The sequence below is a fragment of the Amaranthus tricolor genome, chromosome 11 (assembly GCF_026212465.1).
Source record: "Amaranthus tricolor cultivar Red isolate AtriRed21 chromosome 11, ASM2621246v1, whole genome shotgun sequence".
Classification (NCBI taxonomy): Eukaryota; Viridiplantae; Streptophyta; class Magnoliopsida; order Caryophyllales; family Amaranthaceae; genus Amaranthus; species Amaranthus tricolor.
In genome coordinates this window covers 15,824,191-15,849,712 of record NC_080057.1, presented here as the reverse complement: position 1 = coordinate 15,849,712, position 25,522 = coordinate 15,824,191, and the positions used below count along the sequence as shown (strand labels likewise).

At 30.1% G+C, this 25,522-nt stretch overlaps 3 protein-coding genes and 1 long non-coding RNA gene across 4 annotated transcripts; 1 reads left to right on the top strand and 3 right to left on the bottom strand.

Moving 5' to 3' along the window:
- Positions 1 to 2,319: 2,319 nt before the first annotated feature.
- Positions 2,320 to 3,754, bottom strand: LOC130827195 (uncharacterized). Its single transcript, XM_057692849.1, has 3 exons — positions 3,010 to 3,754; positions 2,522 to 2,628; positions 2,320 to 2,432 (listed from the first exon to the last, which is right to left on the bottom strand). Exons 1-3 carry the CDS (start codon positions 3,123 to 3,125, stop codon positions 2,320 to 2,322), a joined length of 336 nt encoding a protein of 111 aa, XP_057548832.1. The 5' UTR covers positions 3,126 to 3,754.
- Positions 3,755 to 6,520: 2,766 nt separating this feature from the next.
- Positions 6,521 to 6,940, bottom strand: LOC130827197 (uncharacterized). Its single transcript, XR_009047175.1, has 2 exons — positions 6,657 to 6,940; positions 6,521 to 6,567 (listed from the first exon to the last, which is right to left on the bottom strand). It is a non-coding gene; the product is annotated as an uncharacterized LOC130827197 (long non-coding RNA).
- Positions 6,941 to 10,593: 3,653 nt separating this feature from the next.
- Positions 10,594 to 11,678, bottom strand: LOC130827196 (uncharacterized). The gene is made up of 3 exons (XM_057692850.1): positions 11,284 to 11,678; positions 10,796 to 10,902; positions 10,594 to 10,706 (listed from the first exon to the last, which is right to left on the bottom strand). The coding sequence occupies exons 1-3, from the start codon at positions 11,397 to 11,399 to the stop codon at positions 10,594 to 10,596; spliced, it is 336 nt and encodes a 111-aa protein (XP_057548833.1). The 5' UTR covers positions 11,400 to 11,678.
- Positions 11,679 to 11,916: 238 nt separating this feature from the next.
- Positions 11,917 to 19,437, top strand: LOC130827194 (uncharacterized). Its single transcript, XM_057692848.1, has 3 exons — positions 11,917 to 12,425; positions 12,803 to 12,909; positions 18,284 to 19,437. Exons 1-3 carry the CDS (start codon positions 12,310 to 12,312, stop codon positions 18,391 to 18,393), a joined length of 333 nt encoding a protein of 110 aa, XP_057548831.1. The 5' UTR covers positions 11,917 to 12,309; the 3' UTR covers positions 18,394 to 19,437.
- Positions 19,438 to 25,522: the final 6,085 nt, after the last annotated feature.

The following is a 25,522-nucleotide window of genomic DNA, read 5'->3' as shown; positions in this document are numbered from 1 at the left end:
CTTCCCTGACAAAATGGTTAGTATCATTAAAATTTCTCTATTCTATTGTATTTCAAGTTTACCAAATTAGGGTTTTTTTATTCTATTGTATTTCAACTTACTTTTTTATTTGGCTAATTTACGAGAGTGTTAATATTTACTTTTTGCCTATTTATACCAATGTTAATTTTTATTATTATTTATTTGATCTTATCTCATCCTTTTTGTGTTTGAAAATGAATTTTAATATATTGAACAAAACAAACCAATTAAGTGTCAAATATGTCGATATAGTTACTGTTAATGATTATTTTTATTGTTAAGTTTACGAGTTTATATATTGGTTTTTTATTAACTCAAATTTATTTTATTGTTCCAATATATTGAACAAAATTGTTGTTTCCTTATCTATAGGGTAGCTACACCCACAGCTCTGCTTCTTTCATCAGTGGCTTTTGGATTGTTACATGTTGGAGCTCAAAGATTTGACTTGAGTGTTTTTCCTCCTCATTTTTTCTTTGGTATATTTCTTAATCTCAGTTTTGATTATTATTACTTCAATTTATTTCTTTTGCATTTTTTTTCATGATTAAATGATCTTGATCTTTTGGTTTGTTTACGGGAGCTGTCTACCTTTATTCAAGGAATCTCTGTGCACCAATTCTGCTGCACAGTGTTTACAATTCAGCGATGTTTGTATACTTTCTGGTAATTATTTCATAGATTTCCTGCTTTTAATTTTTTTTTTATTTTTCTTTTCAGTTGGAATTCAAACGACTGTGCCCAAATGGTTTTGATGAGTAGGTTAGTTGCGTTTTTTTAATAAGCTGGTACACTATTTTTGGTTATTACTCTAATTAGTAGCTTAAGGAAATGAGCAGGTTAAGTTGCTTGACCAAATAAGAATTATCAAGTAATCATTAATACTTGTTTAGGAAGGTTATACTTGAGATTACTTAAATTTCAACATCATGTATTTCAGCATATATATAACACTGTTTTTAATAAGAATTAGACTAATAATTAAACTAAGGCAAATTGAATGAGGGAGGAAATCAATAATAAAAGACTTAGGCTACAGGTTCACCAATAAATAATATTCCAGGGTAAAACACAACAATCAATTATCAATGCATCAATTAATCAGATCATAAAGGGCTTTCGCTACGTATTACAATCACAAAATTAATCTATTGGTATTAAATCGCGTCTCTCGAATCTAGACTTAACCATTTATAAATTAACCTGCCTATCGAAACTAAGCCTAAACATCAATTTTCATCTCTTGAATTTAGAATCAATAATGCATAACTCATACAATTAAATTAGGCCTAATCTAATTGCATAGCATTAATTCAATCCATAGGAAATTAACCAAAGCATTAACAATCAACAATAGTAAATTACCCCTTTATATTATTTATGGATCCCCACGACCCTAGAAAATAAACTACTCACACATATTAAAATCTAAACTAAGCAAAGCAATTAAATACGACATAATTAATCCAAGAAATTAATTACTAAAAATGAAAGGGAAGAAATTGTTACCAAAATTAATGGAAATAATGAATTGCATAAAACTCAAGAGCGTACAGAGAGAAAGTAAGAGGATTAATAAGAGCTTAAACTAAAATCCGAAATTTGTAAAGAGAGTAAAAAAACATTCTTAACTTCCTAAAATAAAACGTATTTATACTTAGGCTAAAAAGATAAAGCAAATTTATTGATTCTAAATTCAATAGATGAGAATTGATGTTTAGGCTTAGTTTCGATAGGCAGGTTAATTTATAAATGGTTAAGTCTAGATTCGAGAGATGCGATTTAATACCAATAGATTAATTCTGTGATTGTAATACGTAGCGAAAGCCCTTTATGATCTGATTAATTGATGCATTGATTGTTGTGTTTTACCCTGGAATATTATTTATTGGTGAACCTGTAGCCTAGGTCTTTTATTATTGATTTCCTCCCTTATTCAATTTGCCTTAGTTTAATTATTAGTCTAATTCTTATTAAAAACAGTGTTACATATATGCTGAAATACATGATGTTGAAATTTAAGTAATCTCAAGTATAACCTTCCTAAACAAGTATTAATGATTACTTGATAATTCTTATTTGGTCAAGCAACTTAACTTGCTCATTTTCTTAAACTACTAATTCAAGTAATAACCGAAAATAGTGTACCAGTTTATTAAGAAAAAAACGCAACTAACCTGCTCATCAAAACCATTTGGGCACAGTCGTTTGAATTCCAACTGAAAAAAAAATAAAATAAATAAAAAAAACATTAAATTACTATTAAAAAAATACTAGAAATAAACTGAAGTAGGAAATCTATGAAATAATTACCAGAAAGTATACAAACATCGCTGAATTGTAAACACTGTGCAGCAGAATTGGTGCACAGAGATTCCTTGAATAAAGGTAGACAGCTCCCGTAAACAAACCTAAAGATCAAGATCATTTAATCATGAAAAAAAATGCAAAAGAAACAAATTGAAGTAATAATAATCAAACTTGAGATTAAGAAATATACCAAAGAAAAAATGAGGGGGAAAAACATTCAAGTCAAATCTTTGAGCTCCAACATGTAACAATCCAAAAGCCACTGATGAAAGAAGCAGAGCTGTGGGTGTAGCTACCCTATAGATAAGGAAACAACAATTTTGTTCAATATATTGGAACAACAAAAATAAATTTGAGTTAATAAAAAACCAATATATAAACTCGTAAACTTAACAATAAAAATAATCATTAACAGTAACTATATTGACATATTTGACACTTAATTGGTTTGTTTTGTTCAATATATTAAAATTTATTTTTAAACACAAAAAGATGAGATAAGATCAAATAAATAATAATAAAAATTAACATTGGTATAAATAGACAAAAAGTAAGTATTGACACTCTCGTAAGTAAGCCAAATAAAAAAATAAGTTGAAATACAATAGAATAAAAAAAAAAAACCCTAATTTGGTAAACTTGAAATACAATAGAATAGAAAATTTTAATAATACTAACCATTTTGTCAGGGAAGTGAGCAACAAACCCCTGTAAACTATTTCCTCAACAACAGCAGCTACATTAACTTGGACAAATGTGAAAACAGCAACTAGGTTGGTGCAAAATGGCATCATCTTCAGTTGGACCTGGTCATCCTCAGCATATTCCTGAAATATATGTAAATGAATATATTTTAAATTTAGGAAAATGGTTAAAAATAACCCGATTCTTATTTTTCGCCACTTTTTTATTTTATCGCCACCCTCCTTCGAATGAAATTACGAATTTGCCCCTGGAATTTAAAAATTTACAAATTTGACATTGGAGTTAATAACTTTTCATTATCATTTTTTTTTATTATTTTTATTTATATTATTATTGTTATTATTATTATTATTATTATTGTTATTATAATTATAATTATTTATGTTATTATTATTATTATTATTATTATTATTATTATTATTATTATTATTTAAATAAAAGTAACTTAAAAAATAAATTAATTAAACAAAAGAAATTTTTTAAGTCGAAATTCAAAAAAAAAAAAAACCAATCGCACAAAACGTGCGACTGTAGTTAGGTCGAGTCGCACGTTGTGTGCGACTGGAATTTTTTTTTTTTTTTGAATTTCGACTTATAAAATTTCTTTTGTTTAATTAATTTATTTTTTAAGTTACTTTTATTTAAATAATAATAATTATATTAATAATAATAATAATAATAATAATAATAATAATAATAATGATAATAATAAAAAAAATAATAATTATTATAATAACAATAATAATAAAAATAATAATAATATAAATAAAAATAATAAAAAAAAAATTAAAATGAAAAGTTATTAACTTCAATGGCAAATTTGTAAATTTTTAAATTACAAGGGCAAATTCGTAATTTCATTCGAAGGAGGGTGGCGATAAAATGTAAAAGGTGGCGACAAATAAGAATCGGGTTATTTTTAACCATTTTCCTAATTTAAAATATATTCATTTACATATATTTCAGGAATATGCTGAGGATGACCAGGTCAAACTGAAGATGATGCCATTTTGCACCAACCTAGTTGCTGTTTTCACATTTGTCCAAGTTAATGTAGCTGCTGTTGTTGAGGAAATAGTTTATAGGGGTTTTTTGCTCACTTCCCTGACAAAATGGTTAGTATCATTAAAATTTCTCTATTCTATTGTATTTCAAGTTTACCAAATTAGGGTTTTTTTATTCTATTGTATTTCAACTTACTTTTTTATTTGGCTAATTTACGAGAGTGTTAATATTTACTTTTTGCCTATTTATACCAATGTTAATTTTTATTATTATATATTTGATCTTATCTCATCCTTTTTGTGTTTGAAAATGAATTTTAATATATTGAACAAAACAAACCAATTAAGTGTCAAATATGTCGATATAGTTACTGTTAATGATTATTTTTATTGTTAAGTTTACGAGTTTATATATTGGTTTTTTATTAACTCAAATTTATTTTATTGTTCCAATATATTGAACAAAATTGTTGTTTCCTTATCTATAGGGTAGCTACACCCACAGCTCTGCTTCTTTCATCAGTGGCTTTTGGATTGTTACATGTTGGAGCTCAAAGATTTGACTTGAGTGTTTTTCCTCCTCATTTTTTCTTTGGTATATTTCTTAATCTCAGTTTTGATTATTATTACTTCAATTTATTTCTTTTGCATTTTTTTTCATGATTAAATGATCTTGATCTTTTGGTTTGTTTACGGGAGCTGTCTACCTTTATTCAAGGAATCTCTGTGCACCAATTCTGCTGCACAGTGTTTACAATTCAGCGATGTTTGTATACTTTCTGGTAATTATTTCATAGATTTCCTGCTTTTAATTTTTTTTTTATTTTTCTTTTCAGTTGGAATTCAAACGACTGTGCCCAAATGGTTTTGATGAGTAGGTTAGTTGCGTTTTTTTAATAAGCTGGTACACTATTTTTGGTTATTACTCTAATTAGTAGCTTAAGGAAATGAGCAGGTTAAGTTGCTTGACCAAATAAGAATTATCAAGTAATCATTAATACTTGTTTAGGAAGGTTATACTTGAGATTACTTAAATTTCAACATCATGTATTTCAGCATATATATAACACTGTTTTTAATAAGAATTAGACTAATAATTAAACTAAGGCAAATTGAATGAGGGAGGAAATCAATAATAAAAGACTTAGGCTACAGGTTCACCAATAAATAATATTCCAGGGTAAAACACAACAATCAATTATCAATGCATTAATTAATCAGATCATAAAGGGCTTTCGCTACGTATTACAATCACAAAATTAATCTATTGGTATTAAATCGCATCTCTCGAATCTAGACTTAACCATTTATAAATTAACCTGCCTATCGAAACTAAGCCTAAACATCAATTTTCATCTCTTGAATTTAGAATCAATAATGCATAACTCATACAATTAAATTAGGCCTAATCTAATTGCATAGCATTAATTCAATCCATAGGAAATTAACCAAAGCAATAACAATCAACAATAGTAAATTACCCCTTTATATTATTTATGGATCCCCACGACCCTAGAAAATAAACTACTCACACATATTAAAATCTAAACTAAGCAAAGCAATTAAATACGACATAATTAATCCAAGAAATTAATTACTAAAAATGAAAGGGAAGAAATTGTTACCAAAATTAATGGAAATAATGAATTGCATAAAACTCAAGAGCGTACAGAGAGAAAGTAAGAGGATTAATAAGAGCTTAAACTAAAATCCGAAATTTGTAAAGAGAGTAAAAAAACATTCTTAACTTCCTAAAATAAAACGTATTTATACTTAGGCTAAAAAGATAAAGCAAATTTATTGATTCTAAATTCAATAGATGAGAATTGATGTTTAGGCTTAGTTTCGATAGGCAGGTTAATTTATAAATGGTTAAGTCTAGATTCGAGAGATGCGATTTAATACCAATAGATTAATTCTGTGATTGTAATACGTAGCGAAAGCCCTTTATGATCTGATTAATTGATGCATTGATTGTTGTGTTTTACCCTGGAATATTATTTATTGGTGAACCTGTAGCCTAGGTCTTTTATTATTGATTTCCTCCCTTATTCAATTTGCCTTAGTTTAATTATTAGTCTAATTCTTATTAAAAACAGTGTTACATATATGCTGAAATACATGATGTTGAAATTTAAGTAATCTCAAGTATAACCTTCCTAAACAAGTATTAATGATTACTTGATAATTCTTATTTGGTCAAGCAACTTAACTTGCTCATTTTCTTAAACTACTAATTCAAGTAATAACCGAAAATAGTGTACCAGTTTATTAAGAAAAAAACGCAACTAACCTGCTCATCAAAACCATTTGGGCACAGTCGTTTGAATTCCAACTGAAAAAAAAATAAAATAAATAAAAAAAACATTAAATTACTATTAAAAAAATACTAGAAATAAACTGAAGTAGGAAATCTATGAAATAATTACCAGAAAGTATACAAACATCGCTGAATTGTAAACACTGTGCAGCAGAATTGGTGCACAGAGATTCCTTGAATAAAGGTAGACAGCTCCCGTAAACAAACCTAAAGATCAAGATCATTTAATCATGAAAAAAAATGCAAAAGAAACAAATTGAAGTAATAATAATCAAACTTGAGATTAAGAAATATACCAAAGAAAAAATGAGGGGGAAAAACATTCAAGTCAAATCTTTGAGCTCCAACATGTAACAATCCAAAAGCCACTGATGAAAGAAGCAGAGCTGTGGGTGTAGCTACCCTATAGATAAGGAAACAACAATTTTGTTCAATATATTGGAACAATAAAAATAAATTTGAGTTAATAAAAAACCAATATATAAGCTCGTAAACTTAACAATAAAAATAATCATTAACAGTAACTATATTGACATATTTGACACTTAATTGGTTTGTTTTGTTCAATATATTAAAATTTATTTTTAAACACAAAAAGGATGAGATAAGATCAAATAAATAATAATAAAAATTAACATTGGTATAAATAGACAAAAAGTAAGTATTGACACTCTCGTAAGTAAGCCAAATAAAAAAATAAGTTGAAATACAATAGAATAAAAAAAAAACCCTAATTTGGTAAACTTGAAATACAATAGAATAGAAAATTTTAATAATACTAACCATTTTGTCAGGGAAGTGAGCAACAAATCCCTGTAAACTATTTCTTCAACAACAGCAGCTACATTAACTTGGACAAATGTGAAAACAGCAACTAGGTTGGTGCAAAATGGCATCATCTTCAGTTGGACCTGGTCATCCTCAGCATATTCCTGAAATATATGTAAATGAATATATTTTAAATTTAGGAAAATGGTTAAAAATAACCCGATTCTTATTTTTCGCCACTTTTTTATTTTATCGCCACCCTCCTTCGAATGAAATTACGAATTTGCCCCTGGAATTTAAAAATTTACAAATTTGACATTGGAGTTAATAACTTTTCATTATCATTTTTTTTATTATTTTTATTTATATTATTATTGTTATTATTATTATTATTATTATTGTTATTATAATTATAATTATTTATGTTATTATTATTATTATTATTATTATTATTATTATTATTATTATTATTTAAATAAAAGTAACTTAAAAAATAAATTAATTAAACAAAAGAAATTTTTTAACTCGAAATTCAAAAAAAAAAAAAACCAATCGCACAAAACGTGCGACTGTAGTTAGGTCGAGTCGCACGTTGTGTGCGACTGGAATTTTTTTTTTTTTTTGAATTTCGACTTATAAAATTTCTTTTGTTTAATTAATTTATTTTTTAAGTTACTTTTATTTAAATAATAATAATTATATTAATAATAATAATAATAATAATAATAATAATAATAATAATGATAATGATAATAATAAAAAAAATAATAATTATTATAATAACAATAATAATAAAAATAATAATAATATAAATAAAAATAATAAAAAAAAAATTAAAATGAAAAGTTATTAACTTCAATGGCAAATTTGTAAATTTTTAAATTACAAGGGCAAATTCGTAATTTCATTCGAAGGAGGGTGGCGATAAAATGTAAAAGGTGGCGACAAATAAGAATCGGGTTATTTTTAACCATTTTCCTAATTTAAAATATATTCATTTACATATATTTCAGGAATATGCTGAGGATGACCAGGTCAAACTGAAGATGATGCCATTTTGCACCAACCTAGTTGCTGTTTTCACATTTGTCCAAGTTAATGTAGCTGCTGTTGTTGAGGAAATAGTTTATAGGGGTTTTTTGCTCACTTCCCTGACAAAATGGTTAGTATCATTAAAATTTCTCTATTCTATTGTATTTCAAGTTTACCAAATTAGGGTTTTTTTATTCTATTGTATTTCAACTTACTTTTTTATTTGGCTAATTTACGAGAGTGTTAATATTTACTTTTTGCCTATTTATACCAATGTTAATTTTTATTATTATTTATTTGATCTTATCTCATCCTTTTTGTGTTTGAAAATGAATTTTAATATATTGAACAAAACAAACCAATTAAGTGTCAAATATGTCGATATAGTTACTGTTAATGATTATTTTTATTGTTAAGTTTACGAGTTTATATATTGGTTTTTTATTAACTCAAATTTATTTTATTGTTCCAATATATTGAACAAAATTGTTGTTTCCTTATCTATAGGGTAGCTACACCCACAGCTCTGCTTCTTTCATCAGTGGCTTTTGGATTGTTACATGTTGGAGCTCAAAGATTTGACTTGAGTGTTTTTCCTCCTCATTTTTTCTTTGGTATATTTCTTAATCTCAGTTTTGATTATTATTACTTCAATTTATTTCTTTTGCATTTTTTTTCATGATTAAATGATCTTGATCTTTTGGTTTGTTTACGGGAGCTGTCTACCTTTATTCAAGGAATCTCTGTGCACCAATTCTGCTGCACAGTGTTTACAATTCAGCGATGTTTGTATACTTTCTGGTAATTATTTCATAGATTTCCTGCTTTTAATTTTTTTTTTATTTTTCTTTTCAGTTGGAATTCAAACGACTGTGCCCAAATGGTTTTGATGAGTAGGTTAGTTGCGTTTTTTTAATAAGCTGGTACACTATTTTTGGTTATTACTCTAATTAGTAGCTTAAGGAAATGAGCAGGTTAAGTTGCTTGACCAAATAAGAATTATCAAGTAATCATTAATACTTGTTTAGGAAGGTTATACTTGAGATTACTTAAATTTCAACATCATGTATTTCAGCATATATATAACACTGTTTTTAATAAGAATTAGACTAATAATTAAACTAAGGCAAATTGAATGAGGGAGGAAATCAATAATAAAAGACTTAGGCTACAGGTTCACCAATAAATAATATTCCAGGGTAAAACACAACAATCAATTATCAATGCATCAATTAATCAGATCATAAAGGGCTTTCGCTACGTATTACAATCACAAAATTAATCTATTGGTATTAAATCGCGTCTCTCGAATCTAGACTTAACCATTTATAAATTAACCTGCCTATCGAAACTAAGCCTAAACATCAATTTTCATCTCTTGAATTTAGAATCAATAATGCATAACTCATACAATTAAATTAGGCCTAATCTAATTGCATAGCATTAATTCAATCCATAGGAAATTAACCAAAGCATTAACAATCAACAATAGTAAATTACCCCTTTATATTATTTATGGATCCCCACGACCCTAGAAAATAAACTACTCACACATATTAAAATCTAAACTAAGCAAAGCAATTAAATACGACATAATTAATCCAAGAAATTAATTACTAAAAATGAAAGGGAAGAAATTGTTACCAAAATTAATGGAAATAATGAATTGCATAAAACTCAAGAGCGTACAGAGAGAAAGTAAGAGGATTAATAAGAGCTTAAACTAAAATCCGAAATTTGTAAAGAGAGTAAAAAAACATTCTTAACTTCCTAAAATAAAACGTATTTATACTTAGGCTAAAAAGATAAAGCAAATTTATTGATTCTAAATTCAATAGATGAGAATTGATGTTTAGGCTTAGTTTCGATAGGCAGGTTAATTTATAAATGGTTAAGTCTAGATTCGAGAGATGCGATTTAATACCAATAGATTAATTCTGTGATTGTAATACGTAGCGAAAGCCCTTTATGATCTGATTAATTGATGCATTGATTGTTGTGTTTTACCCTGGAATATTATTTATTGGTGAACCTGTAGCCTAGGTCTTTTATTATTGATTTCCTCCCTTATTCAATTTGCCTTAGTTTAATTATTAGTCTAATTCTTATTAAAAACAGTGTTACATATATGCTGAAATACATGATGTTGAAATTTAAGTAATCTCAAGTATAACCTTCCTAAACAAGTATTAATGATTACTTGATAATTCTTATTTGGTCAAGCAACTTAACTTGCTCATTTTCTTAAACTACTAATTCAAGTAATAACCGAAAATAGTGTACCAGTTTATTAAGAAAAAAACGCAACTAACCTGCTCATCAAAACCATTTGGGCACAGTCGTTTGAATTCCAACTGAAAAAAAAATAAAATAAATAAAAAAAACATTAAATTACTATTAAAAAAATACTAGAAATAAACTGAAGTAGGAAATCTATGAAATAATTACCAGAAAGTATACAAACATCGCTGAATTGTAAACACTGTGCAGCAGAATTGGTGCACAGAGATTCCTTGAATAAAGGTAGACAGCTCCCGTAAACAAACCTAAAGATCAAGATCATTTAATCATGAAAAAAAATGCAAAAGAAACAAATTGAAGTAATAATAATCAAACTTGAGATTAAGAAATATACCAAAGAAAAAATGAGGGGGAAAAACATTCAAGTCAAATCTTTGAGCTCCAACATGTAACAATCCAAAAGCCACTGATGAAAGAAGCAGAGCTGTGGGTGTAGCTACCCTATAGATAAGGAAACAACAATTTTGTTCAATATATTGGAACAACAAAAATAAATTTGAGTTAATAAAAAACCAATATATAAACTCGTAAACTTAACAATAAAAATAATCATTAACAGTAACTATATTGACATATTTGACACTTAATTGGTTTGTTTTGTTCAATATATTAAAATTTATTTTTAAACACAAAAAGATGAGATAAGATCAAATAAATAATAATAAAAATTAACATTGGTATAAATAGACAAAAAGTAAGTATTGACACTCTCGTAAGTAAGCCAAATAAAAAAATAAGTTGAAATACAATAGAATAAAAAAAAAAAACCCTAATTTGGTAAACTTGAAATACAATAGAATAGAAAATTTTAATAATACTAACCATTTTGTCAGGGAAGTGAGCAACAAACCCCTGTAAACTATTTCCTCAACAACAGCAGCTACATTAACTTGGACAAATGTGAAAACAGCAACTAGGTTGGTGCAAAATGGCATCATCTTCAGTTGGACCTGGTCATCCTCAGCATATTCCTGAAATATATGTAAATGAATATATTTTAAATTTAGGAAAATGGTTAAAAATAACCCGATTCTTATTTTTCGCCACTTTTTTATTTTATCGCCACCCTCCTTCGAATGAAATTACGAATTTGCCCCTGGAATTTAAAAATTTACAAATTTGACATTGGAGTTAATAACTTTTCATTATCATTTTTTTTTATTATTTTTATTTATATTATTATTGTTATTATTATTATTATTATTATTGTTATTATAATTATAATTATTTATGTTATTATTATTATTATTATTATTATTATTATTATTATTATTATTATTTAAATAAAAGTAACTTAAAAAATAAATTAATTAAACAAAAGAAATTTTTTAAGTCGAAATTCAAAAAAAAAAAAAACCAATCGCACAAAACGTGCGACTGTAGTTAGGTCGAGTCGCACGTTGTGTGCGACTGGAATTTTTTTTTTTTTTTGAATTTCGACTTATAAAATTTCTTTTGTTTAATTAATTTATTTTTTAAGTTACTTTTATTTAAATAATAATAATTATATTAATAATAATAATAATAATAATAATAATAATAATAATAATGATAATAATAAAAAAAATAATAATTATTATAATAACAATAATAATAAAAATAATAATAATATAAATAAAAATAATAAAAAAAAAATTAAAATGAAAAGTTATTAACTTCAATGGCAAATTTGTAAATTTTTAAATTACAAGGGCAAATTCGTAATTTCATTCGAAGGAGGGTGGCGATAAAATGTAAAAGGTGGCGACAAATAAGAATCGGGTTATTTTTAACCATTTTCCTAATTTAAAATATATTCATTTACATATATTTCAGGAATATGCTGAGGATGACCAGGTCAAACTGAAGATGATGCCATTTTGCACCAACCTAGTTGCTGTTTTCACATTTGTCCAAGTTAATGTAGCTGCTGTTGTTGAGGAAATAGTTTATAGGGGTTTTTTGCTCACTTCCCTGACAAAATGGTTAGTATCATTAAAATTTCTCTATTCTATTGTATTTCAAGTTTACCAAATTAGGGTTTTTTTATTCTATTGTATTTCAACTTACTTTTTTATTTGGCTAATTTACGAGAGTGTTAATATTTACTTTTTGCCTATTTATACCAATGTTAATTTTTATTATTATATATTTGATCTTATCTCATCCTTTTTGTGTTTGAAAATGAATTTTAATATATTGAACAAAACAAACCAATTAAGTGTCAAATATGTCGATATAGTTACTGTTAATGATTATTTTTATTGTTAAGTTTACGAGTTTATATATTGGTTTTTTATTAACTCAAATTTATTTTATTGTTCCAATATATTGAACAAAATTGTTGTTTCCTTATCTATAGGGTAGCTACACCCACAGCTCTGCTTCTTTCATCAGTGGCTTTTGGATTGTTACATGTTGGAGCTCAAAGATTTGACTTGAGTGTTTTTCCTCCTCATTTTTTCTTTGGTATATTTCTTAATCTCAGTTTTGATTATTATTACTTCAATTTATTTCTTTTGCATTTTTTTTCATGATTAAATGATCTTGATCTTTTGGTTTGTTTACGGGAGCTGTCTACCTTTATTCAAGGAATCTCTGTGCACCAATTCTGCTGCACAGTGTTTACAATTCAGCGATGTTTGTATACTTTCTGGTAATTATTTCATAGATTTCCTGCTTTTAATTTTTTTTTTATTTTTCTTTTCAGTTGGAATTCAAACGACTGTGCCCAAATGGTTTTGATGAGTAGGTTAGTTGCGTTTTTTTAATAAGCTGGTACACTATTTTTGGTTATTACTCTAATTAGTAGCTTAAGGAAATGAGCAGGTTAAGTTGCTTGACCAAATAAGAATTATCAAGTAATCATTAATACTTGTTTAGGAAGGTTATACTTGAGATTACTTAAATTTCAACATCATGTATTTCAGCATATATATAACACTGTTTTTAATAAGAATTAGACTAATAATTAAACTAAGGCAAATTGAATGAGGGAGGAAATCAATAATAAAAGACTTAGGCTACAGGTTCACCAATAAATAATATTCCAGGGTAAAACACAACAATCAATTATCAATGCATCAATTAATCAGATCATAAAGGGCTTTCGCTACGTATTACAATCACAAAATTAATCTATTGGTATTAAATCGCGTCTCTCGAATCTAGACTTAACCATTTATAAATTAACCTGCCTATCGAAACTAAGCCTAAACATCAATTTTCATCTCTTGAATTTAGAATCAATAATGCATAACTCATACAATTAAATTAGGCCTAATCTAATTGCATAGCATTAATTCAATCCATAGGAAATTAACCAAAGCATTAACAATCAACAATAGTAAATTACCCCTTTATATTATTTATGGATCCCCACGACCCTAGAAAATAAACTACTCACACATATTAAAATCTAAACTAAGCAAAGCAATTAAATACGACATAATTAATCCAAGAAATTAATTACTAAAAATGAAAGGGAAGAAATTGTTACCAAAAATAATGGAAATAATGAATCGTATAAAACTCAAGAGTGTAGAGAGAGAAAAGTAAGAGGATTAATAAGAGCTTAAACTAAAATCCGAAATTTGTAAAGAGAGTAAAAAAACATTCTTAACTTCCTAAAATAAAACGTATTTATACTTAGGCTAAAAAGATAAAACAAATTATATCATTAAAACGCTTCAGAAACACGTGCCCGGTCAGGCGCGCGTCAGGGCGAAGTCTTCTTTTTCTTCTATATGGCTTTCCCGGCCGGGCGCGCCTTAGGGCGAGGGCTTGCTCCCGGGCATGCTGAACCTTTTCAAGTTTGGGCTATTTCTCTTGGCCCAATTCCGGGTTTTCCACCTTGGGTCTTGATTACTTGGTCCATTGCCTCGGTCTATTCTATGCCAAGCCCTTAATCACCGACTTGATGACTCTAACCGGTCTTGGACTATGTAATACGGTCATATTTCTCCAATGCTCGTAGTTGCTTAATATAAGTCCGGGAAAATGCTCCAAATCTACAATTTCGTATAAAACAGTACCAAAACTACGGAAACACTAGAGAACACATATTAGTGATAAAAGTGACTCCGAAGAGCCAATAATACTCCTAAATATGACCAAGGGACGGGAGTAAATCTCTAATAAAATGAACATATCAAACTCTCCCAAGCCAAACCTTTGCTTGTCCCAAAGCAAAGAGCTCATCAATGAACAGACAAAACATACTTCACCCCAAAAATAATCTAAACCAAGCATACTAATTCAAGGCAAATCCAACAAGGATGCATCAAAACCAACCAATCAAATTCGTCCAACTCTCCTTCCTAACAATTGTCAAATAGAGCAAACCACAAGAGCATTTAGAATTCAAGACTAGTGCTCACACACTCAACTCTCATTGATGTGGCGAGTAAAAGATGTACTCGTTCGCTCTCCATCCACCCCTTTATATGAAAACAATGCCCTCCCAACTCACGAACTCGTGTGTTTAAAAAGACATGCACTCAACCTAGTAGTCGACTCGAAATATGTCAAATCATTCTTTGCATTAATAAACAACTAATTTCACATTAAAAAGGCTTAGTTCTCCTTAGTTTTCTTTTGGCACACAATTCTCTACTTTGATTTTTGCAACATTGATTTGACAATTTCATCAATTCAAGTAATATCTTCTCATCTTTATTTTCTTTTTATTGTTATTAATCATGCTTTCTTTCAATATTTGTTTTGTTTATTCAACAATTATGTGTGAGTAGTTTCCCCAAATTCTAGGGATTAGATGAACCCTTATATGGATTAATTTGCAATTGAATTCCCAATTCGCAACCTTGATTAATTTACAATTCATTCAATTTAGAGTTGGTTTTATTATCATTCTTTGATTAGAAATAATATTGGATGAATGTGATTAGGTTTACAACGAAAGTTGATTCTTGATTGAATTTAGAACTCTAAATTGAGATAAAGGAAATCATCACGAAAGTTGATGGTGAAATTTGTTAGGATTTAAGGAATGCTATGCTTAAAGTCCTTAAATCGCTTGAATCCATGAAAATAGGTAGGATTGCTTTGTTAAGGAAGCTTTTGATTGATCGAAAGAAATCACTAGTATTTTTTTAGGGTGCTCCCATCCTATGAATTGTTGGTTAATTGATCAAGGGAAAAGGGAATTGCTTGCCGAATTAATTCATGTTAGTGGGAATTCTTAAGCCTAGAATTGCTTTTAATCGTTGATATTTCCTATTAGTTTCAATTGCTTTAGTTATTTAGTTTACATCAATCTCCTCTTATTTTGTTTACTTGCTTAGCTCTAATTAAAGTCAATACAACCACTTTGAACCAGTTAGTCTCTTGGGATTCGACCCTTGCTTGCCCGACTACATAAGTAGAAGGAATAGTTAGGTTATTTTTGCTAGGTGCGCGACACGCCTTTCATAAGGCTTAGGGTAAAAAGGTAGGATAAATTTGGGAAAACATGAGAGTAAAGCCATGCTTAAGGGAGCCAAAATCCTGATAAATAAAACCAAGGTCAAAATTAAATAATGACCAAATCATCTCCAACACAACTCAACTCTACCAAAAATTCACCAAACAACCAAACCAATATTTCACACATTTTCAATACTTACAACTTCACTCATATATACAAAATATAACACTATAGAACTTGGGTGAATAAATAAACTTTGAACTCTTTTTTTTTTTTTTTTTTTTTTCTGAATTTGATTTTTTTCTTCTTTTTTTTTCTTTTGATCAACCTTCACTTAGAATATTTGAACATTGAAACCATTTTTTTCTTTTGCTCTTTTTTTTTTCTTTTTATCTCACATTGGAATTTTTTCAACTTTGAACAACAATTTCTCAATTTTTTTCAATCCACAAAAATAAGAACAAATAAATAACTTCTCAAATCCACCCACATTGTGCAAATTAAGTGTACACTCCAACTCCCTCACCTCACTCACTAATGTGGCTAAATAAACAATGAAAGGGCATAAGCAACAACATGGGTAGCAAGAAGGGAACAAATGTATCTAAAATCATCTGAAGGCTACCTAAGAGAACAAATGCCTTCGTCTTCCTCGATGTGCATAATAATGAGTCATACAACCATTACTCGAAGTTGCAACCAATACTCAATTTCATTGACATACCAGGAACTAACACACATTCCTAACCAAATCAACTAGTCAAGCACTATATTCACAAGTAGTTGGGCAAAATTGACTCATGTTAAGACATCCAAGCAATCAAACATCAAATCATGGCTAACCTATCCACAATACTCATCATCATATACCAAGAATCAAAACAATTTCGAAAAATTTTCATGTATGGGGCACAGGGAAGCATGATTTATCATTCATTGGATAATAATTTTGTATTTTTTAAAATTTTTTTCAAAGCAATAAAATCTAACCTAGAAAGCAAAAAAACTAAACTATACACATCAAAAACAAAAAGAAAGAGAAGAGAGAAATACCAATATCCAAAAATCTCCCTAAGCCAAAATTAGACAATGTCCTCATTGACTTGGGAATTAGCCCAGCATGCCTAATCATCATCATCCTCATCCATCGCACCACCTCCACTACCACCTGCACCACCAGAAGAACTACCACCAAAATAATGAGGGTTAACATTCCCCCCCATCCCACCAAAAGGAGAGTTTCGGCCATAGCCAGCAGATGCGGAATAGTCACTGTAAATGCCATGGGAGGTGGGATCTACATATCCCTGAGGTGGTGGCTGGTACCAGTCAGGGTAAACAACATCGTCGGGAATAGCACCCCGACGAGCATAGTCATCATACATGGGAAAGAGGGCCCTACCTTGGTTCCTCTCAACGTACCCTAATCTCTTATCAAGAGAGCCATCCATTTAGGCTTATTATGCTTGAATTAGACCATAAAAAGCAGATTTCACATGGATTTGTATCTTCTCTCGCTTTAAAGGTGTTTATGGTTGTAGAAGAAGATTTAGCTTAATTGGGTTATATTTGTTAGGGGTTGTTGAATTTTGGAGTTATGGTAGCCGTGAGGTATGGAATCATTGGTTTAGTGGTTGGATGCAATGGTGAGATTTGTTTTGGTCTTTTCTTTATGGTGATTTTTTTGGGGTGCTTTTGTTAGTGTTGGTGGTGGTAGAAGGTTGTTAATGGTGATGGTGGAGGTAGGATTACAAGGGTGGTGGTGTTTCTAGTGGAGGTTGGGGACAAGGTGCTGGTTGTGGTAGTGGTGGAACATTGGTCAAAGGAGGTCAAGGTGGATGATGAAGAAGAAGAAGAATATGGGGGAATCCAAATGTAGGAGGGAATGAGGATAGAGGTGTTTTGGGGAACTCAATAAAGGAAAAAGCTGAAAGGGAATGAACAAAATGTACAACCAAACACTTCCTAATGGAAAGAACAGTGTTGTTTCTCTTTCCCTTTGCTGAATACCCTTAACTAAACAGCCCCCTTATTTTATGAAACTAGTTATTGCTGGCTATTCAACTTCTGTTTTATTGAATTTATTTCATTGAACTGGTTATTGTTGTCTGTATTGCTCATTAGAACTGATGATATTTACTTATTTACATGAAGGGGCTTTGTTTGGCCAAGTTTCCATTACAACTTCAAAACAAACTTTGCCAAATATGAGTCATCTGAAAAGTAGAAACTATTATTATCCATAGAAAGCCCAAGAGTGTTTCTAGGGGCAGGCATGAAATTTGTGCTTCTCCAATTGTTTCTCACGGAGCTAGCTACTCATCGCAAAACAATTACTCCAATTTTCTCACGGAGTATTAGGTTTCATATTTTGTCGTATGATCTAATTTGGAGTCATATGTTTGTTTGGATGGACAGATATTACAAGTTTTACAAAGGCAAGACTTCAATGCGACCTGACAATTGGTATCTTGTACCTCGAGAGTTCGATCTTGTCAATGAGGTGGTGGGACCTTGGCCTATGGTAGACAAGTTACAGGCCTACGTTCATGAGATGAAACAAAAGAAGAAGAATGATGATGGTGTCTTTCATCTGAAACCCAATAATCCTGAGCTTATAGAGTTTTTTGAGACTTGCTCTACTATACTAGTGTATCTAGTTGCTTGATGACATTCGAGAAGATCTTGTTAGCTAAATAGATGTATCTCTACTATGCTAGTGTATCTAGTTGCTTGATGACATTTGAGAAGATCTTGTTAGCTAAATAAATGTATCTCTTGGCCGTTATCATTAGCGGCATTTAAAGTTTCAATTTAATTTCTTTTACCACTTATTGTCATTAATATCGTTTTTGTTTACTCCCTTCGTTTGACAAAACAAGGACAATAGAATTTTTGTCAGTGTTCACAACTCACAAGTTAAGAGAATTTTTTTAATTTCTCAATATGTAAGAAAAAAAATATAGTCATGTGAGGTCATATATAATTTGTCTTATTAAGTACGTTATTAATATTCAATCATTATAGTTTTTATGTTTGTGTAATTATAAGTTCTTTTGCATGTGTGATTATAGGTATTGAAAACACAAAATGTACATTTGGCAAACGTGAAAAGTGTAAATGTACACTATTTTGTGGAATCTCAACAAAGATTATCAAGGGGTGTTGTAAGAGGTTTGGACCACTTTAAGGGGATGTTTGGTATAAATTATGCTATCTTTGGATACAATCATTTCATTTGAAATGATGGAATTGACAAAAACTACATGTTTGGAAATTAAACGGATTTGAATTTGGATGTGATCCAAATCCTAGTGACAGGCTAAAGTCGTATCACCTAATCAAAAGTAATTCCTAAGTCCTCTGGCTAAAGTAGATAGGGAAATAGGGTTGAATTCACAGGGACACAATGTTCTTTTACTCCTAATCAATTATTGTAATCTAAATTATCGAGTAACCAATTTGTATTGTGTGAATTACACTAATAATTAAACTAAGAAAATTAAATGAAGGAATAATCAATAATAAAAGGTCTAGGGTATAGGTTCACCAATAAATAATACTCCAGGGTAAAACATAACAATTAATTATCAATGCATAAATTAACCAGATTATAAATGGCTTTCGCTACGTATTATAATCACATAATTAATCTACCGGTATTAAATCGCATCTCTCAGATCTTGACTTAACCATTTATAGATTAACACACCTATTGAAACTAAGCCTAAACATCAATTCTCATCTCTCGAATCTCGAATCAATATTGCAAAACTCATGCAATTAAACCAGGCCTAATCTAATTGCATAGTATTAAATCAATCAATAGGAAATTAATCAATCATCAATAATCAACAATATTAAATTACCCCTTCGTATTATTCATGGATCCCCAAAACCCTAGAATAAAACTACTCGAACATAATTAAATCTAAAATAATCAAAGCGATTAAACTAAGCATGATTAAAAGAAAGAACAAGAAATTAAGGAAAACAATTAAATAAAGCATAATAAAAATAATAATTAAATAAAGAGAATAATAATGACGAAAAACTAAAAGTTACGTATGAACTAAAACAAGACAAAAACAAAGCATCTGACAAAATCTTAATAACTAATCTAAATAATATATGATAAAAACTAAGCTAACAACTAATCCCCACTACCTAAGTAAAGAGTCCCCCCTTAATACTACTGCTGCCCTTTTATAAGAAAGTAAAAGAAGTTTTATTCCAACTCAACTTCTAACCCCTACCCCTAAAGCCCCGTACTACGTCTACACTAGTGGGATTTCTATAGTTTTATAACAAAGTCCAATAATAATAAAAACTCCAACAAATGAGGCAGCAGTATCACGCATGGTAATTGATCGGGAATTGGGCCATCCGATCGGGCCCGTTAATTCCACGCCCAACAGATATAATATTTGGCCTTTTTACTTGGTCTGTAATTTCCTTCTTCTTAATATATCTTGGACTTGCAAGCTCAGACCCCTTCAAGCTTTTGGCCCAATTTCTTTCCTTGATTGGTTCGTAATAAAAACTTGTAAAATCTTGGACCTTCTCACATATCGAGCCCTTGATCACCGAACTAAATTTCTTTGACTCGGTCTGGGCTTTAAGTATACAGTCATAAAATACGATCATACTCCAATATATTTGTAGTGGCTCAATAAGCTCGGGAATTATTATAAATCTGTAGATTCCTGCAAAATAATACTAACTCTACAAAAAGACTAGAAAAAGTATATTAGTAATAAAAATAGCTCCGCAGAGCTAAAATAAGCACAAATATGACCGTGGGCGGGGAATAAAAATATATATAAAATAGACTTATCAAACTCCCCCAAGCCATACCTTTGCTTGTGCTTAAGCAAAGCAATGAATAAATAAACCAAAACTTCACCCCAAAAATAATTTAAATCAAGCATAATCGATTCAAGGAAAATCCAACAAATATGCATCAAAGTCAACCAATCAAATCCATCCAAGTACTCATCTTCCCTAACAATTGTCAAGTAGAGCGAACCACAAGTGTATATGGAGTTCAAGACTAGTGCTCACACACTCTTTGCTCTTTTATGTGGCGAGTAAAAGATGTACTCGATCGCTTTCCATCCAACCCCTTTAAATGTGAACATTGCCCTCCCAAACTCACAGCACTCGTGTGTTTAAGAAAACAAGCACTCAACCTAGCAGTCGACTCGAAATATATCAAATCATTCTTTGCATTGATAAACAACTAATTTCACATTCACACAACTCTATGCACAAAGGTCGGAAGGTCTTCAAAGCTTCTAATGTAAGGCTTAGGTAAAGGGTAGGAAGTATTTGGGAAAACGTGAGAGTAAAGCCATGCTTAAGCAAGCCAAAATCCTAATAAATATAACCAATAATAAATATAACCAAGGTCAAAAATAAATAATGACCAATCATCTCCAACACAACCCAACACTACCAAAAATTCACCAAACAACCAATTATATTAAAAATACCCAACAATTACAATTTACTCATATATACAAATATAACACTATAAAACTTGCGTGAACAAACAAACTTTGAACTCTATTTTTTTTCAATTTGATTTTTTTTTTCTTCTCTTTTTCTTTTCTTTTGATCCACCTTCACTAAGAACATTTGAACATTGAAACAATTTTTTTTTTCTTTTGCTCTTTTTTTTTCCTTTTTATCTCACATTGGAATTTTTTTTCAACTTTGAACAATTTGTCAATCTTTTTTTTTTTCCAATCCACAAAAATAAGAACAAACAAATAACTTCTCAAATCCACCCAAATTTGTGCAAATTAAGTGCACACTACAACTCCCTCACCTCACTCACTATTAGCTCCCCCAAGACAAGCTTGGGACTAGTAACCAATGGGGCAAAATAGGCTTGTAAGGTGGCTAATAAACAATGAAAGGGCACAAGCAACAACATGGGTAGCAAGAAGGGAACAAATGTATCTAAAATCATCTGAAGGCTACCTAAGAGAACAAATGTCTTCGTCCTCCTCAATGTGCATAATAATGAGTCATACAAATATTACTCAAAGTTATAAACCATACTCAACTTTATTGACATACCAGGAACTAACACACATACCTAACCAAATCAACTAGTCAAGCACTATATTCACAAGCAGTTGGACAAAATTGACTCATGTTAGGGCATCCAAGCAATTAAACATTAAATCATGGCTAACCTATCCACAGTACTCGTCATCATATACCAAGAATCAAAACAATATTTCATGTATGGGGCACAGGGAAGCATGATTTATTATTCATTGGAACGTATTTTTGGATTTATTTTTCTTTTTTATTTTTTTATTTTTAAAGCAATGAAATCTACCCTAGAAAGCAATAAATCTAAACTAAACACATCAAAAACAAAAAGAGAGAAAAGAAAGATACCTCAATCCAAAAATCTCCGCCAAGCTAAAATCAGACAATGTCCTCATTGTCTTAAAAGGGAAGTTAGTTGTCAAGGTGACTACTACTCATCATCATCACCACATCAATGTCACCAATGCCTCGTGGATTGCAATGCATCTCTTTGGAACAAATTTGGGCAAGAATGAAACAAAGTGTTAGTGGGAAAAAGATAAAAATTAAGTCATGTGCACTATTCTGATCATAACTTTTGATGTATAAATGATAATGCAGTGATTCCAATTGGGTTGGAAAGCAGACTTTAAGAGCTTTCCAACGATAGGTCACACGAAAAAATCCGATAAGAAACGTAAAAGTTACAACTTGTCGAACTTGAGCAGTTTTGTTGATCCATACGCGCGCCCGATCATTCTTCTCCTTTTAAATCGACACCTTTCTAGATCAAAACCTACACAAATAGAAACTCCCACAAGCATAAGATATGCTCTCCTTACCACTCTAAAATAAAACAAACGAAACACAAAAAAAAGAAAAAAAATAAAAAACAATAAAATACGGGTTGCCTCCCGCAAAGCGCTAGTTTATCAAGGTCCCGTTCGACCGTACTCCATCCCTCCTCAATTGGAAGAATTCAACGCCTTGAGTAACTTATCAAACGCTCCTGCAAACATTTCATTAAGCACTAATAGAACGAACATGGAGGTAGTCTTTGTCTTTATCATCAAATAATGACTTGAATATTCTACCCTCATGAATAAACTCATCATTAACAAAGGAATTTTCAACCACCGTTTCTACAACTAATGTTTTATCAATCACCGATTCGTCAACCAATGAATTTTCAACCACAAATTCTATAACCGATGGTTCCTCATCCTCAATAACATTCGTATTATTATAGTGTCCATAGACTTTTTCATCAAGAGCCTTCCAATAGCTCTCATTTTCCACCAATCATTTCTGAATATGATCATATGTAAATGAAAAGACTCTAAAATCATCCGGAGCACGCACGAAAAACTCACTATAAGAGCATTCAGGATTTTCATGACAAAGACGATATTGACAACAACAGTAGTCAGGTTCTGCATAAAACGAATATAATTCTTGTAGTGGCGTAAGCATGGATATTTTCAACTCATAATAATAAAAAAAAATCTAGACTCTAATAATCATTCCAAATAAAACCGTTTCCCCGGCAACGGCGCCAAATTTTGACAGGCTAAAGTCGTATCACCTATTCAAAAGTAATTCCTAAGTCCTCTAGCTAAAGTAAATAGGGAAGTAGAGTCGAATCCACAGGGAAACAATGTTCTTTTACTCCTAATCAATTATTGTAATCTAAATTATCGAGTAACCAATTTGTATTGTGTGAATTACACTAATAATCAAACTAAGAAAATTAAATAAAGGAATAGTCAATAATAAAAGGTCTAGGGTATAGGTTCACCAATAAATAATACTCCAGGGTAAAACATAACAATCAATTATCAATGCATAAATTAACCAGATTATAAAGGGCTTTCGCTACTTATTATAATCAAATATTAATCTACCGGTATTAAATCGCATCTCTCGAATCTTGACTTAACCATTTATAGATTAACACGCCTATTGAAACTAAGCCTAAACATCAATTCTCATCTCTCGAATCTCGAATCAATAATGCAAAACTCATGCAATTAAACCAGGCCTAATCTAATTGAATAGTATTAAATCAATCAATAGGAAATTAATCAATCATCAATAATCAACAATAATAAATTACCCCTTCGTATTATTCATGAATCCCCACAACCCTAGAATAAAACTACTCGAACATAATTTAATCTAAAATAATCAAAGCGATTAAACTAAGCATGATTAAAAGAAAGAACAAGAAATTAAGGAAAACAATTAAATAAAGCATAATAAAAATAATAATTAAATAAAGAGAATAATTATGACGAAAAACTAAAAGTTACGTATGAACTAAAACAAAACAAAAACAAAGCATCTGACAAAATCTTAATAACTAATCTAAATAATATATGATAAAAAACTAAGCTAACAACTAATCCCCACTACCTACGTAAAGAGTCCCCCCTTAATACTACTGCTGCCCTTTTATAAGAAAGTAAAATAAGTTTTCTTCCAACTCACTTTCTAACCCCTACCCCTAAAGCCTCGTACTACGTCTATACTAATGGGATTTTTATAGTTTTATAACAAAGTCCAATAATAATAAAAACTCCAACAAATGAGGCAGCAGTATCACGCATGGTAATTGATCGGGAATTGGGCCATCCGATCGGGCCCGTTAATTCCACGCCCAACAGATATAATATTTGGCCTTTTTACTTGGTTTGTAATTTCCTTCTTCTTAATATATCTTGGACTTGCAAGCTCAGACCCCTTCAAGCTTTTGGCCCAATTTCTTTCCTTGATTGGTTCGTAATAAAAACTTGTAAAATCTTGGACCTTTTCACATATCGAGCCCTTGATCACCGAACTAAATTTGTTTGACTCGTTCATGGGCTTTAAGTATACGGTCATAAAATACGATCAAACTCCAATATCTTTGTAATGGCTCAATAAGTTCGGGAATTATTATAAATCTGTAGATTCCTGCAAAATAATACCAACTCTACAAAAAGAGTAAGAAATGCATATTAGTAATAAAAATAGCTCCGCAGAGCTAAAATAAGCACAAATATGACCGTGGGCAGGGAATATACGTCATTTCAAATCTTTCTAACATACTTTGCCCTTGCTCGTAAACGATGCTGTTCTAATTCTTTAACTATCGTCACCACTACTATGGTAGCACCACCTCTGATCCATCGTCATCGACGCCTCAACAACTATTGCAGCTGCTACCTCACCATCGATCGTTGCGGCGCCTCACTATTGATTGCTGCCGCCATATCGACTCCTCCTTTACTATGGTCGCCTCCATCGCTACAAGTTTTTTCCATTCAACCTTTCAATCTCAGCGTTGGTGGTTAAGTACTTTCGTCACAAATTTCAGATATAACCACAATCAATCTTAGATTTGCCATTTTCAAAAAGTTGCTTTGGTGAAATTTAACTTGTGTAAGTGAAAGTTAATAAAAAATTTTTGAGTCCAATTCAATTATTTAATTGGGCCAATCCAATTGTTTTAATTACAAAAGCCCAAAAGTAAGGTTCAACTCTCCAAAGCATGCCAAGTCAGTCAAGCCCAGTCAACATGGCAAGCCCATCTGACTTTGTGGCCTAGTTCACCTATTTTGAGCAAGG